This window comes from Poromitra crassiceps, assembly GCF_964638095.1.
Source record: "Poromitra crassiceps genome assembly, chromosome: 11".
NCBI lineage: Eukaryota > Metazoa > Chordata > Actinopteri > Beryciformes > Melamphaidae > Poromitra > Poromitra crassiceps.
The window spans coordinates 51,241,109-51,256,313 of NC_139643.1; the positions used below are offsets into that span (position 1 = coordinate 51,241,109).

General features: G+C 44.1%; 2 protein-coding genes across 3 annotated transcripts in view; one reads left to right on the forward strand and one right to left on the reverse strand.

Moving 5' to 3' along the window:
- Window positions 1–1,823, forward strand: part of bag6l (BCL2 associated athanogene 6, like) — a 33,486-nt gene extending 31,663 nt beyond the window's left edge. For both annotated transcript variants that reach the window (XM_083645750.1, XM_083645751.1), the window contains exons 24-25: window positions 717–863; window positions 969–1,823. In XM_083645750.1, the coding sequence (XP_083501876.1) occupies window positions 717–863; window positions 969–1,067 (246 nt within the window). In that variant the 3' untranslated portion in view covers window positions 1,068–1,823. The remainder of the gene's footprint in view (window positions 1–716; window positions 864–968) is intronic.
- Window positions 1,824–4,636: 2,813 nt separating this feature from the next.
- On the reverse strand, window positions 4,637–12,169 carry cUnh6orf136 (chromosome Un C6orf136 homolog). The gene is made up of 7 exons (XM_083646947.1): window positions 12,113–12,169; window positions 10,706–10,957; window positions 9,227–9,934; window positions 8,732–8,820; window positions 7,651–7,851; window positions 6,687–6,756; window positions 4,637–6,594 (listed from the first exon to the last, which is right to left on the reverse strand). The coding sequence occupies exons 2-7, from the start codon at window positions 10,802–10,804 to the stop codon at window positions 6,442–6,444; spliced, it is 1,320 nt and encodes a 439-aa protein (XP_083503073.1). The 5' UTR covers window positions 10,805–10,957; window positions 12,113–12,169; the 3' UTR covers window positions 4,637–6,441.
- Between the last annotated feature and the right edge of the window lie 3,036 nt (window positions 12,170–15,205).

Here is a 15,205-nt window from a genome sequence, read left to right on the forward strand (position 1 = left end):
TAGAGTGACAGTAGTTTTGAACCAGTTCAGAATAGATGTTAGTGTGACAGTTTTGTAGAGTCCTGGAACAGGCTATAACGGGCAAAAACGGGGCATGCATAATGCACTCTGTAAACAACATATTCTATGTCACACTGCGAGCTCAGAGCAGTGGATCTACAGATCTACAGATCGAGCTCAGAGCAGTGGATCTACAGATCGAGCTCAGAGTTCAGAGCAGTGTAGATCAACTGCTCTGAGATGTTAGAGCAGTGATACTCAACTTGCGGCCCCCTGTGTGGCCCACAATGGAATTGCATTTTTTTTTTTTTTTTTTTTACAGTGCATCTGAAATGCATGCATGCAAAATACCAGCTGAATAAGTGTCCACATGTTCATGTCATTCTGGCCAAATACTCCACTTCTGTTATAGCATTTCAGTCTGGAATATGGAATATCTTTCAATAATCTATGATTTAGCTGCTAAATTATCAAATACTGCCGTCTGCTCGCTACCCAGGCACTTATGTATGTACTTAACCTAACTAACTTAACCTAACTAACTATCCGGTGTGCACAACATTGTCAGACTAAACTCCGACACCTCAAAAACCTACAATCCGCTACAGAAAAATGTATATTTGTTTATTAACTTCTATCATTTCACGAAAGTGGCCCCCGGGCAAAGCAAGTTGAATATCCCTGTTAGAGTGTGACAGTAGTTTTGCCATTCCCAGACCAGCCAGTGTGAAGGACCCCACCTCTCCCTGTCAGACGCAGTGAGTCGAGCCGCCCGCACCGCGGGAGTCCAGCCCGTCACCGCTCCCAACAGCCTGCAGGGGGAGCTAGAGAGGCCAGAGCTGCAGGACGCATACACAGACCAAGTAATGCATTGTTACTAAAAAAGAGCCGGAATGTCACATGGTTACATCCAGTCTCTCCTCGAACATCCTTGTTTACGACTTCTCCCCCCCACCTCTCTGCTCAAGGTGAAGAGTGACATCAAGGAGCGAGTGAGAGACGATCCGGACTACAACTCCCAGCGTTTCCCCAACACACACCGGGCTTTCTCCTTCGATGACTTCTAATCCCTGTAGTCCACATCATACTGTAATGTCAGCTACTGCTTCTGTCCACTCATTAGTCATCCTTACACACACACACACACACACACACACCCCTGATGGACTCAACCATGGAATTGACAAGTTAGGCAGTGTGTCCGCCAAAGTGCTTTTGTTTTTGTTGTTTTTACAGCTGAAAAAGTCCAGCAGGGGGCGCCTGAGAGCGCTTTTGGAGGCGCAGTGTTGCTCTGATACGGAATATCCGCATGATTGAACAAGCTACGCTACTTTGGACGTTTTTCCTATGCTTTTTTCAATCAACAGGCTGCGGACTCTTGCCAACCCGATAGTCGAGCACAACGTTTTACCCAAAGTGGGAATTTTTTCCACTCTGCGACCAGAGAAAAAAAAAGAAAACGCCTAACGTGAACGTGCTCAGCGCAGAATAGCCGCTCAGCGCCTCGTCATCTGCAGCATGGTGTAAATCCACGGCGCTCCCGTTGCAGACAATTCCAAAAAGACATAAATGAATGCTTTGGTGGACATGCAGCCTTTAGGTATTGAAGTACTAAATAATCACTGAATTGAAGAGTGAACCTCACCGACAGGTAGCATCTCTGAACCAGCATCACAGCTTGTAATTCTATCCTATGTTGCATAATTCATTTGTATAATATATTATGTATAAGGCTAAATTGTAAATTAGCGTGTTGTTATAGATATTTCATAGTGTCGGTCATGTAACTTATGTTGGTTGCCATGGCATCAAGATTTTAATCATGGGCGGATTTAGTGGGCGGGGGGGGGGGGGGTTTAAAAAATAAATAAATAAAAAATCCTCCCCATTGTAAATCTCCATCTCACTGTCTGGCTGAATATGGTGATAAAATGTATATCCACTTTGACAAGAATCACAGGTATCTCTTTTCTAAAGCTGTGACAGGGCCTTACTGCACCAGCCCATCCCTCTGAAATGCTCTCCTCAGTCACATCTGACAGGCCAAAACTCATTGTCTTTCATACTCGTGATGTCATCTTTCCCCCTCAAAATGCACCTTTTCACTGTTGCTTTTGACCTATAATCTTTTTTCTCTTATCTATTTTAATATGTTTCTCTCTTTATGAACGTTGTTTTATCCTGTGTTTGTAAAGTGTCTGAGCACGGTCAAAAGCAACAGTGAACAGTGAGTATTACTGTTCTGTGATTCTACTCCTATTCAAATATTTCTTATATTTCCATTCTTATACTTATTGAGTAATAATTACAAGAATTACTCTCTGATTAATAATACTAACAATGATAAAACAACTATTGATTTCATTATTATTACGGTAGTAGTAGTAGTAGTAGTAGTAGTAGCATTGCCTAGTGGTAGTATCATTGGTATTATTATTCAGAGTAATTGTAATTATTGTGGGTGAATGTAGGCACATTGTAAAGCGCTTTGGATAAAAGCGCTATATAAATGCAGTCCATTTACCATTTTGTACAATAACCAGCCCTGACTGGTGCCCCCCCAAGTGTGAAAGTCCAAATCCGCCCATGTGACCAGGCTAAAATGTTAGATCCAGCTGTAAATCAACATGAGTCAAAAAGTCTCTGAAAACCTTTAATGGTTAAAGAAAATGTTTTTTTTTTTTTTTTAAATATGCACAAGTGATTTTGCTTATCCATCCCCATCTTTCCCGCCAGGTATTTGATGCTTTATTGACAGACGTGTAGTGAGAGAAAGACACAGGTGTGGGAGAGAGAGAAAACATGCAACAAATGACCACAGGGCAGATTTGAACCCGGGTCACTGAGAAGGACTGAGCTAAACACACTGAACCCAGTGAGCCACCGGGACACCTCGGGCTGCGGTGGCTCAGAGGGTTGAGTGAGGTCCGTATCAGGTTCCTTCCCTGCAGAGACCTGGGATCGAATCCAGCCTGTGGTTATTTGCTGCATGTCTCTCACCATACATCTGTCAATAAAGCATGAAGATATACAGTATATATTTTTAATTGAGGATGGGAGACAGAAAAAAGCATAAGTTAAAGGAAAATAAATAAAGTATGTGATGATCGAGAGCGCGACTTTATTGTGAATTTAATGTATTACTTAAGTGTTATTATTACAACACTATGATCAGTGTTGGGGAAGCTACTTTGAAAGTATAGCTTAGGAAGCTACCAACTACTTCACCATGGAAGTAGTTGAACTACAACAGCAAAGCTACCCTGGGAGAAATGTAGTTTAGGAAACTAGAAGCTACGCAGGAAAAAGTCATTCAAACTACTTTAAAAAAGCATTAGATTGACAATGTGTGATATGAAATAGAATATAATGGCCTACGAAAAAGTCACATGCCAGCCAAAAATATGCCTCTCAATTGAGTTTATTGCAATAGCTGACACCCAATATATTCAGTGTTATATTTTCTGTTGTAAACAAATTCTGGGGTTTGTTTTTCAGACAAACAGTAAAGACTTGAGCACGTGTTAAAAAAAGGTGATCTGTTGTCTTACTCATCACCCCCCCCCCCCCCCCCAAATAGAACCAGATATGGCACACAGCACATTCAAAATAAATGTAGTTTTTAAATGAATAAAGAATGAAAAATGTATATCACAAAATATATAGCTATACTACAAGTGACCACAAGGCAATGACAAAAACTTTCACATGCAAAGGTTTAGACCGGAGTGATTGGTTGGCTTTAGGCATGCAGAGTGATGATTGGTTAGGTTTAGGTAGGACTGAGTGATGATTGGTTAGGTTAATATCAGGGTCATACAAAGTCCACAATGGTGCTGGACAACATTAAATCTAGCAGGCACACCAGTCATAGTTAATCACTAGTTTATTGAATTTTATTCACACAACCAGAATCCACACAGTACAGCAATACATGTGAAAAGAAGCGACAGAACCAGCCAAGAGTCATGTTTCTATACAGATTTGACTCATACATACACAGCATAGAATATGACTTGATGTATTACAGCACTTGTAAAATGGCCTGCTTTTGACCGTGTAGTTTGAAGAAGCACAAAGCGTTGTCAAGCTGCTGTGTGAAACATTACAGTGAGTGAAGGAGCATCCTGACTCAAATCATCTTCTCCATCTCCAGCTACCAGAGGACTTGACAAGCCCACGCTCAAAATAAAAAATGGCTTTCATCAATTCAATGGACGAACCTCCGTATGAAATACATGGAGTAACTGGGACGTGTTGACCAGAATGAGACCAAAAGTGCTTTGACAGAACGGGCATGACGTTAAAATGTAGGTTAAAGAAACAATCCAGAGCAGAAGGTCACAGGTACACCAGACACAGCACTGGTTTGCAGAGCAGACAGTCACAGGTACACCAGACCAGAAACAGCACTGGTTTGCAGTGGGTTTTTTTCGCCCCTCTAAACTGGCATAGAAGATGATCGCCATTTGTCAGAACAAGGCCCACATGGATACAGTCATGGAGATGGGAGTCTTCATAGAGAGAGACCCTGGGCTGGGCTGGCCTTAACATGGCAACCATGAAGCGGTTGCGACACCCAACCCCCCCCCCCCCCCGTTTTTTTTGTGTGCCCCCCACCACCAGTGAACTGATTTCCTTAAATGGTCAAAGCTAGGGCTGTACGATATTGGTACGGGCATCAATATCAGCCAATAATGGCTTTAGAATGAAATATCGGCCCAAAACGAAGGTTTCTGCTGACATGACAGGCCGATAAATTTGTAAAATCAGTGTATTTATGTGTGAATCTGCCAGTGGGCCATATTACAATAAAAGTAGGTATACTAATGTGTTAATTCCACTACAGGACAGACTTGATCTATGAAATTAGGTTGGGGGGCGGGAGCGTGCATATATCGCATCGGCCAAAAGAGTTGTAAAATATCGGCATATCTGCAAAGAAAATCCAATATCAGTTTTAACACAACCAGCATGCCATCACCCTATTCCCATTATTGTACCTTTCAAACGGTTTCCCTAATATCATTCCAAATGAAGTATAAACTGAGTTTTTTTGCCAGTCTATGTATAGTCAAAGTTCACTAGTACCAGGCTATGTAGCTATAGTCAAAGTATGTTCTCACTCGTGCCAGCTAGGCTGTCAGGCTATGTACAGTCAAAGTCTAGTGCCAGGCTGTATAGACTAGTAATCAATAAAATAAGTACTAGTCTGCTCTACTAGCCTGCTCATCAAGTGGATGTGCACGTTTTACTTTTTATCTATGTAGAGACTAGTGCCAGGCTGTGTATAGTCATAGTGCCAGGCTGTGTATAGTATAGTGTCAGGCTGTGTATAGTCAAAGTTCAAGTCATGAATGTGCACTGTGAAGCCAAGATGAAAACTAAAGGATCATCCATTTGTGCGTTCAATTACAGCAAACCATCTTCTGTGCATCATATTTTAATGCATAACTGCTTTTCTACATCTGCTGGGATCACAGAGAACGGTGTCTGAGTTTGACATGTTGTTGCTGCCGCGTAAAAAAAAACTGAAGTCCAATTAGAGTTTTCTTTCGTACTTGATTTCAGATAGCTTGGTTGTGTTTCATGACGCACATTAAACATGGCAAACACCCCAATGTGTGATTTTTACAATACAGTCAATGACAAATTGATCATTCTAATTTGTTGGATCTCTGAAAGATGTACTTTTGGGTGATTCGGCTGTTTTCTTCCATTATGGCGTTTTTCTCAATATACAGGATGTCTTCAAAGTTTTGGAATCAAGGATAACAGACAGGAAAGAGAGGGGGGGAGCGGGGGTGACGTGGACCACCGAGTTACCATGACGACGATGCTTGGAACAAGCAGTTTTGATAGTCATTATGTGGAGAATTTTTGAACACCCTAAATTGTTTTTCAAAGCAGGTATACTGAGGAGAATGCTTCAAGTGATTGGGGGTTAAATCCAATGCACCACTCCCATGCTACATGCTACATGGCTATTCCTCTTCCATCTTCGTATGCACTTCCCATTTTGGACAGTCAGTGTATTTGTTTATTTGTTGAGTATTTGAAATCAAGATCGAAAATGAAAAAGCAGAGTTCAATATCCTAAAATATGAATTTGTTGACCCTTGGATAATTATGCAAAATTTGAAATAGACCTTCCACCCCTTAAACATTGAAGTGTTCATCTGAAACATGAAAAGGGCATATACCCATGCAATGGCTGGATAATTGGATAACACAATTGCAATTTTATATTTTTTGGGATAAAAAAATAAGAAAATCTCAAATTTGCATTTATCCAAGGAGCAACAGGTGTTTTAGGAATATACTGCACAAAATGTTATATTTTTCTATTTTCATACTTCAAATTAGAATATTAAAGTGGTAAGCGTTACATGGACCATACATAGCACACACTAGTCTCCGCTCGACCCTGTAGGGCTTGGGTCAGTCTCTGCCTGACTGTCTGGCCTGGAGGGAGGACAGGAGGGGGGGCAGCAGGTTGAGGGCGGGCCGGTGCTCCTGCACCCCCAGAGCCACCAGAGCCCCCGCCAGCAGAGAGGTCACCCTGGGCAGGACGGGGGGCGAAGCCTGCATCACCTGCACAGCAGCAAGACACACAGAGCAAAACTCAATATAGCAACCAGGTAACTTCCTGGATATGTAACAATACAGAACAGACAGCAGCTTACCTTTTCTACCTTATGACAGTGAATGAGTCCGTCATGGCCGATGTAGAAAGTGGAGAAGGCATCATATGACCTGTGACAGACAACGTTTGGACAAGTGTGTTACCACAAAAACTATTGTGTTCAGAGCAATGAATGAGGCTGAGATGAGCCTACTCAGCTATCAGTCCATCAATGTTATGTTATGGATATGATGCAGCTTGTTGGATTCACATTTATTGTATTGGGAGACCTCAATTTGACTACAAGTTGCAGAGAGGAAAACTGAATATGTATGTGTGTGTGTGTGTGTGTGTGTGTGTGTGTGTATATGTGTGGGTTTGCGTGTCTGTGTGGGTGTAGGCATACGGTACGGTATACTGAATGGTACGGTATACTTTTTGTTTCTTTCTTTTTACACACAGAAAATGGATCAGAAATCGATCGATCGACGATCGACAGATTTGTCCTAAGTATGAATGTAGTACTGTATGTTACCTATAGAGGACAGATTTGTCCTAAGTATGAATGTAGTACCGTATGTTACCTATAGAGGACAGATTTGTCCTAAGTATGAATGTAGTACCGTATGTTACCTATAGAGGACAGATTTGTCCTAAGTATGAATGTAGTACCGTATGTTACCTATAGAGGACAGATTTGTCCTAAGTATGAATGTAGTACCGTATGTTACCTATAGAGGACAGATTTGTCCTAAGTATGAATGTAGTACCGTATGTTACCTATAGAGGACAGATTTGTCCTAAGTATGAATGTAGTACCGTATGTTACCTATAGAGGACAGATTTGTCCTAAGTATGAATGTAGTACCGTATGTTACCTATAGAGGACAGATTTGTCCTAAGTATGAATGTAGTACCGTATGTTACCTACAGAGGACAGATTTGTCCTAAGTATGAATGTAGTACCGTATGTTACCTATAGAGGACAGATTTGTCCTAAGTATGAATGTAGTACCGTATGTTACCTATAGAGAACAGATTTGTCCTTGCGGTAAAAGCGCAGCAGCAAAGTGTGGAAGGGGAGGCCTTTCACCCTCCAGCGAGCCTGAATGGTCCCGTCCTCCACATGCTTGGTCAGCTTCAGCACCTCCAGCCGTGCCTCTGCATAGTAACAGAAGCACAGGATCCTCCACAGGGAGAGGCTGAGCTGGTACAGCAGACGGCCTCTACAAGCAACCAAGAGACAGGGAGGGACAGTCACTTACAATGCTCAACAGTCACCATTAGTGTCAACGATCAAAGAGTGTTTCAAAATAGGAAGAGATGTCACCGTGTCATATGACTTCCATCCTGAGTCTGAGCACAGCCCATTCCAAACTTTCAAACATCTTGACCGCATATTGTGGCAACAAGTTGCTGGTTGAAGATGGTTTCTGATGCAAATCCTCTCTGAGCATAATTATGCAAAACAGATGAGAACTAGAAATAGCGCACGGCGGTTGTATCCCTCCGCCAACAAGTGAGCAGCCTAGATCCATGTGTGTCCAGACTCATACAAGCACAAATACCTTGAAGCCCACAGCGCCGTGGTGTGGCCATTCAGCCTCATGGCACTTTAGGCAATGTTTGGGAGTACCTCAACAACATGGCTAATCATTTTCAACATGGAAAGTGGTCCTACCCCAAAACCACCCACATCCCCCCAACCATTCCCCCTACCCACCCCTGGAACTCTGACTCTCTACGACCTTCCTATCCCTAGCAACAGCCCCTTTTCCCTAAGCCCCACCCCTCACCACAGTCCCTCCCACCACCCAGAGCCCGTATCCACTCCCTCTACCCACCGCTCAAACCCTGTCTCTGGATTTTAACAACAAAAGTTTTGAGTGTCTTCTCATATCTATCTGTGTTGTACATACTCAAGGAGGAAGTCATCACATGACCTCCCATCATTGACCAGCCGCTTCGTGCCACATGGTATGTAGTCGAGGTTTTGAAGAAGTCGCCTTCAGACTCACAATGCAAGAAAACACAAACGACTGACAGCTCCATGTTGAGGCTGTTCAGGCTCATAGTGACACAGAAGATAAAGATGAGCAGATTCACCTGGTCTTGGTATTTAAAAGGCCGTTGATGAATTCCAGATCGTCTGAGTACATGGTGTAATCATGGCTCTTCAAAAGGAAACTCGGAAGCTGCAACACAAACGGTCAGAATGTATTCTTCTCTGATCATCATATAAAATTGAGTAAGTGGGCTCTGTTGATTTTTGTCCCACATTGTGTAATGATGTCACTGATGATGTCACAATGTCTATGACATCATCAGTGATGTCACTCGAGCACTTGATGTCATCAGTGCACTCATCAGTGATGGTCACTCAAGCAATTGTGATGTCAGAGATGATGTCACAGTATCTATGACATCATCAGTCAATGTGCCGACTCTACTTTTCTCACTACTGATCACTCACTGACGTCATCAGTGATGCGAAGTTGAGCAATTGTGCGCTGAGTGATGTCACTCGAGCACTTCATAATGTGATCAGTGATGGTCACTCGAGCAATTGTGATGTCATCAGTGAGTGATGATTCTTCTTACCTCTATCCTTAGTCTTTCATACATCAAGGCCAGTTTCTGCTCTCCTTCGCTCTCTCTTTCCTTATCACCCCCCCCTGCTGTCTTTGTGTGGCTACACAGAGAGGCAGGCAGCAACAGAGACGCCTCCGAAAGCTTGCTCTCAAGTTCCATACCGTGCCTCGACCCCGCCCCGCAGCCAGGCGCAGGCTCCGTGCCCGGGCAGTGAAAACAATAAAAACTAGAGCCGTACATGAAGGGTGCCGGACAGCCTTCTGCTTGGAAAAGGCTTCTGAAACAGCCATGTTCTCTCTGTGCAGCGCCGGCGTTCTTCCTCTTCAGACTGACGCCTTTCGTCCCCACGCTAATGTGGTCCTCTCTGCTTGTCCCCACGCTAATGTCGTCCTCTCTGCTTCCGTCCACAGTGGTCAAGGGGAAGAGAAACTCCAGAGGTTTGTTTGCCCCCGGAGCCAGGAGCTCTCCCATTTTAGTCTGGGCAAACAGAGGGATGTCCACCAGGGTGCGCTGGCTGTGCGCCTCCCCCGGGCGCAGCAGCACGCACACGCAGACAGCAGACTCCTCCCACTCCTCCTCGCAGCAGCTGGCATGGTGGAAGGGCTGAGACAGAGACGGCTGCTTAACGCTTTGATATCTCAGCCCGTTGGGGGGCACGAGGGCCCATGATGCACTGCTCAGCGGTCGAGTCTGAACAGTCCACTGCCAGTCTGCTATCTGGACAAGCAAAAACAACACGGTCCCATTATTTTCACATCAAATATGGTTGCACCACGCTCTTTAACATGATTATTCTTTGGGAACATCAGGTATGCATTTATTGAATTTGCAAAAAATAACACTGGAGTGGATTTCAAACTGTTATCTTCTACCAAGGAAGGTTTCAAAAATAAACGGACAAATGCGTCAGTTCTTGACGCGATCTGAAATGCACCACAGCGTGTTTGGGCTTTGGAGGAGGGGCGGAGCGCACCACTGAAGGAAAGGGGTGCGCTGGATTTACAACACAAGACAAAACCAGAGCAAACATGACTAAATTGATCTTCACTAATCATTAGTATTGAATATCAGCAGCAGCTTCAATCCAGAAACACTTTGGCGTCGGCCTTTATGAAGCCACTTTCTTGGGACCTGAAACAGCCACCCTGTGAGCGAGCACATTACCTGATCCAGACTCCACCCTGTGAGCGAGCACATTACCTGATCCAGACTCCACCCTGTGAGCGAGCACATTACCTGATCCAGACTCCACCCTGTGAGCGAGCACGTTACCTGATCCAGACTCCACCCTGTGAGCGAGCACGTTACCTGATCCAGACTCCACCCTGTGAGCGAGCACATTACCTGATCCAGACTCCACCCTGTGAGCGAGCACATTACCTGATCCAGACTCCACCCTGTGAGCGAGCACATTACCTGATCCAGACTCCACCCTGTGAGCGAGCACGTTACCTGATCCAGACTCCACCCTGTGAGCGAGCACATTACCTGATCCAGACTCCAGTGCCGATTCTTCATGGGTTGCCTTCTGCCATGGCTCCTGACACATCCCACCCAGAAGGCAATGCCCCCTCTGCTCACAGCCATTCACCACCAGGGGGCGCTCAACCCCAGTCACCAGCTGATCATCGCCCACAGCCAGGTGCTGATGACGACAAACCCAGAGAGACTTGTCCGCTTGCGATCGTGTGACTCTGGACGACTTCCAGCTATGATATTTCACTGTCTACCCTAAAATACCTGGGAAGACACAGAAAAGAGTGCAGAGCGAATTACGAGTGGATTGAACTAAAACAGCAAAAAAGGTGAAGTGGCAAATATTTGATGAGTTTGAGTTGATAAGAGGGTTTTGGAAGTTTTGGTGGCAAATTATATTTGATGCATAGGATTGTCGTAATTTAGGATTCAGGTGACTTGCCTGATCAAATCTAGTAGTTATTACTACACGCTTACCACAACTACATTTGAAGCAACAGTTTCTCTCAATTGGGACTGAATTTGCGCTTTCAGAGGCCACAGACTCTGCCAGCAGCACATGACATGCAGCAGACCTCAAGCTCGTAATCAAAGACTCAGACATCCAAGACAGCAGATCAACCAGACATGATGAACCTAAATGCAGCGCAAGTCATGTGTTATGCGACTGCATCCTCTCCAAATGGTTGATAGTGAATCAAGCTCTTATTCGAGTTTGTTTTGTTGCACTTTGTTCTTGCATGGTCATTCTGGGATTACAAGATCCATGAATAGCATTAAGGTTATTGTGATATGAGTTACATGAAGGATCAGTGTTGGTAAACAAACGGCCTACTGGGGTCTGGGGGGGCAACTGCCTGGTTATGGAGCCAGCCTTAAGCATTATGACAGTACTAATTATACCTTGATCAAATGACTTATAAGCACCTGCAAGCATGGCAACAATGCATGATTATTACATGTTTATAGCGTGACCATGGCTCAGTATCTGAGCAGAGATACATGTACATGGTCAATTACCGGTATATATGCACCATTAATGTAGTTTTACATAGCTGCTGTGACCTAAATACACCACTGCACAATTCAACTGTTAGCTTGCAAATGCATCTCATGATAGCATTTGTATGCAAGTTAACGTGCTGAAAGCCTTTGTAAACAATGGTCGTCTCTAGCCGAGATGACAGCCGACTCTGGTTAGCGTACGTAGCTAGTTACGCTAGCTGCCGTGCCAGCTGCTAGCTTGCTAGGCTAACTCCAGGCAGCTATCATAGCCAGACACCGGGTTGGTTAACATGCCCGTTACGTTACCTTTGTCAAACTAAAACCATGTGAGTGTGAGAGATGCAGCGGCTCTCCATTCCTCTCCGAGTGTGACGTTAATAGCAGCCTAGAACGCGTTAACGTTAGTGCACTTACACAAATGTCATTCCTACAGTGTCCTTGTCCACTCCAGCCCGTCCAGCGGCAGCCAACACGCCTCACAGAGCGTCATGCTGCCTTCATGTACTGTCGGAAATATCGTAATTTCACCTTACGAAGCTGAACGACCCAAAGATGTGTTCAAAGACAGAAGACTACCGTGGGAAAGTGGGTCATTTCTTCTTATTCTTCTGCAAAGCAAGTGGTGCAGGTTTTGCAGGTCGTGTTAACAGTGATGTCATAGACATTGTGACATCATCAGTCACCACTGGCCCACTCGTTGGGGCATGACACCAACAGCAACAGTGGGTATGACATCATCAGTCAGGGGCGTGTGCATGCTCAGTTGATGGATTGTGTTTGTTTACTAATATATGACATCATCAGTCACCACTGGCCACATGACAATGACGTCATCACTCTTAGCCATTTGTGGGGCTGGGGTCCACAGGATAGACATAGGCCTACGACGGCGCTGCCTTTATGTTGTAGCCTATGCGCACCCCGTGCTCATCCCATGCCAGAACGGTGAAGCCGCATCTGTAACTGACATGTGTCTGTTCGTAGCACGGGAGATGTCATAACCACTGATGATGTCCCAATGAGGCAATGATGATGTCATATAGACATTGGCTTGAGTGACATCACTGAAGACAAGAAATTGGCTCGAGCCAGAGAAACTCCGGGTGAGAGCCAAAGCGTGAGTTGGCGTTGGCATGAGTTTGTTCACACACACAAAAAACAAGTGTCGTGGCGCCCCCCCATGGGTGCATTTCTGTCTTTCTTTCTTTTTTTGAAAAAAAGGAAAGAAAAATAGACTATCTTTATTTCATTCAGACTCAACACATAGGGCCTACTGTAGATCTACGTACAAAATGGAAAAACACAACTTGCTGGGGGATAACACGTAGGCTAATGAAGTGACGCTGATTACAAAGGTTTACATTAAAACATGTTGCAGTACGTTCTGCATGGTTCTCACATGTCAAGTAGGCCTAATAGAAATGTGCGTGTGAATTTGATTTGACAGTAAACATAGGCCTACATCTACCTGTTCCTCTTCCCCCGTTCATCCTCATTCACCCCATGGGTAGTAGGCTACATTGTTTTTGTCCCCACTGATGATGTCACAATGTATATGACAGCATCAGTGATGTCATCAGTGAATTCATTATTGACCAAAATCATCTTATGACATCACTGATGATGTCATGGGCATGATATATAGGCCTCATACAGACATACAGACACTCCTGGAATATGGCACAATTATGACACACATGCCAGACATAGCCTACTGACAGACAGACAAACAGACGCACAGACACTGCTGGAATTATAGTAGGCTATAGATATATGGCATGCTACACACCAATATATAATAACAGCTTAAAATCTGGATGACAACACTTTAGCTCACCACAGTGGCATAATTCAGGGATAGCCTACATAACTTATGAGATATCATGAATCACTTGGGTTTAAGAAGCTTTCAGGACTTGAGGGAAACTTCTAAAATACCATCAAATTCCTTCTTCTTATATCAATTACGTTCTGCTATGCAGGCAGGTAATATTACGAGCAATCAGCGTGACGTCACAACAACAAATCACCGCAAAACACCCGGAACCGCGGCAGTTAACTCGTATAAGTTGTGCCAAACATATGTTAATATCTCAAAACTAGCCTACTGTATAGCCTACATAGGCTATCGCTTTATATTTTGACATTCTGAGTGAGAGCAGAAGTAGCTCAAGCATTTGATGTAGCTAATAGCCTATATAGGCTATGCATGTCGTGTTAAAGTTGTGTGAACTGTCGCAGTTTTTAAATGGTAAACACGGTCAGTCGGCTAGAGTCAGACGCTCAAACTCAGGCTCCATGGGCTCCATTGCCGTTGCCACCCAGTGACGCGGTTTGTTTAGGCTACCAAAATGCTGCTCGGCTGATTCCTCATATTAAGTTCCAAATTTTTGAATGTTATGATTAAAGTAAAAAAAAAAAAAAAACATTCTGATTAATTGTCCAATTTCAATTTAAACGGTTATGTTTATTAGTTTAATTCTCCATTTCTCGCTTATGGGCGTGCTCTGTAGCTAGGCTACTGGCTCCCTGGAGCTAGACCCTTCTCAGAAAATGACCTAATACGCGTGTGTGTGTGTGTGTGTGTGTGTGCGTGCGTGTGCGTGTGTGTGTGTGTGTGTGTGTGTGTGTGTGTGTGTGTGTGTGTGCGCGCGCGCTGCGTGTGTGTGGCGCGCGGGTGTGTGTGTGGCGCGCGCGCGCCCTAATGCTGCATTCCAGTGCTCCTCGGATGGTCCTCTTTTCCGAGCGGGGAAGTCATCCGACGTTTGTGTGTTCATGTGCTTGTGATGTCAGAATGATCAAAATGTGTACTGTAAACTATTCGTGTAGACCAAATCAGGATTAATGCTAATAGGTAACTTTTCCAACTAATCTAGGCCACTCTACAGCTACTAAAGGTCGTTTTCCCGAGTTGTTGCTCCGACTTGAATCTCGTTTTTCCGATGACGTGAACGCAGCCTAAATGACATCCCTCGGTCGCCATTTTGTATAAATATTATCAGCTAAATTTATATATCAAAGAATCTCTACAATCAAGTTAAAACGACAAAACTAGTGGGTGTTCTCTAGTATCCACCTGATCACGAAAAGAGATGTGACTTTGAATATGAAATGTGAGCACAGTTTGTGAAAACAGTTGCAGAGTGAGACATGCGCCATTAAGGCCTTGACCAGGCAGGGTAGCGTGTTGGGCACGTTGTGCAAGGCCTCAAGCCGCCATGATGGCATGATGCAACTCCTCCCCAAAAGACGCGCAGTGACGTCAAAAACGTCACGCACTATAAAACCTAAGTCCCTCCTCTCCGAGCTCATTCCTGGATTTGGTGAGAGGTAAGTAAAGTCTGGAAAATAACGGCGCTATTTTGATGATTTCCCCACGAATATAGTACGAAATCCATATTAATATTAATCAAAAACTCAGCCAAGAACGTGACATGGACGACGGACGACGTATTTCGTGAGAATATAAGTTAAATGTGTGTTTTATTGTGTGTTTTGCAGGTCTGA

Bases quoted from the DNA above. Each gene is read 5' to 3' on its own strand.
- cUnh6orf136 (XM_083646947.1), bottom strand. From the start codon at position 10,804: ATGGCTGTGAGCAGAGGGGGCATTGCCTTCTGGGTGGGATGTGTCAGG. The intron at 9,935-10,705 runs GTAATGTGCTCG...TTGCTTGTCCAG, and splicing joins GGCACTGGAGTCTGGATCAG to ATAGCAGACTGGCAGTGGAC. The intron at 7,852-8,731 runs GTGAATCTGCTC...GGTTGCTTGTAG, and splicing joins CTTTTAAATACCAAGACCAG to AGGCCGTCTGCTGTACCAGC.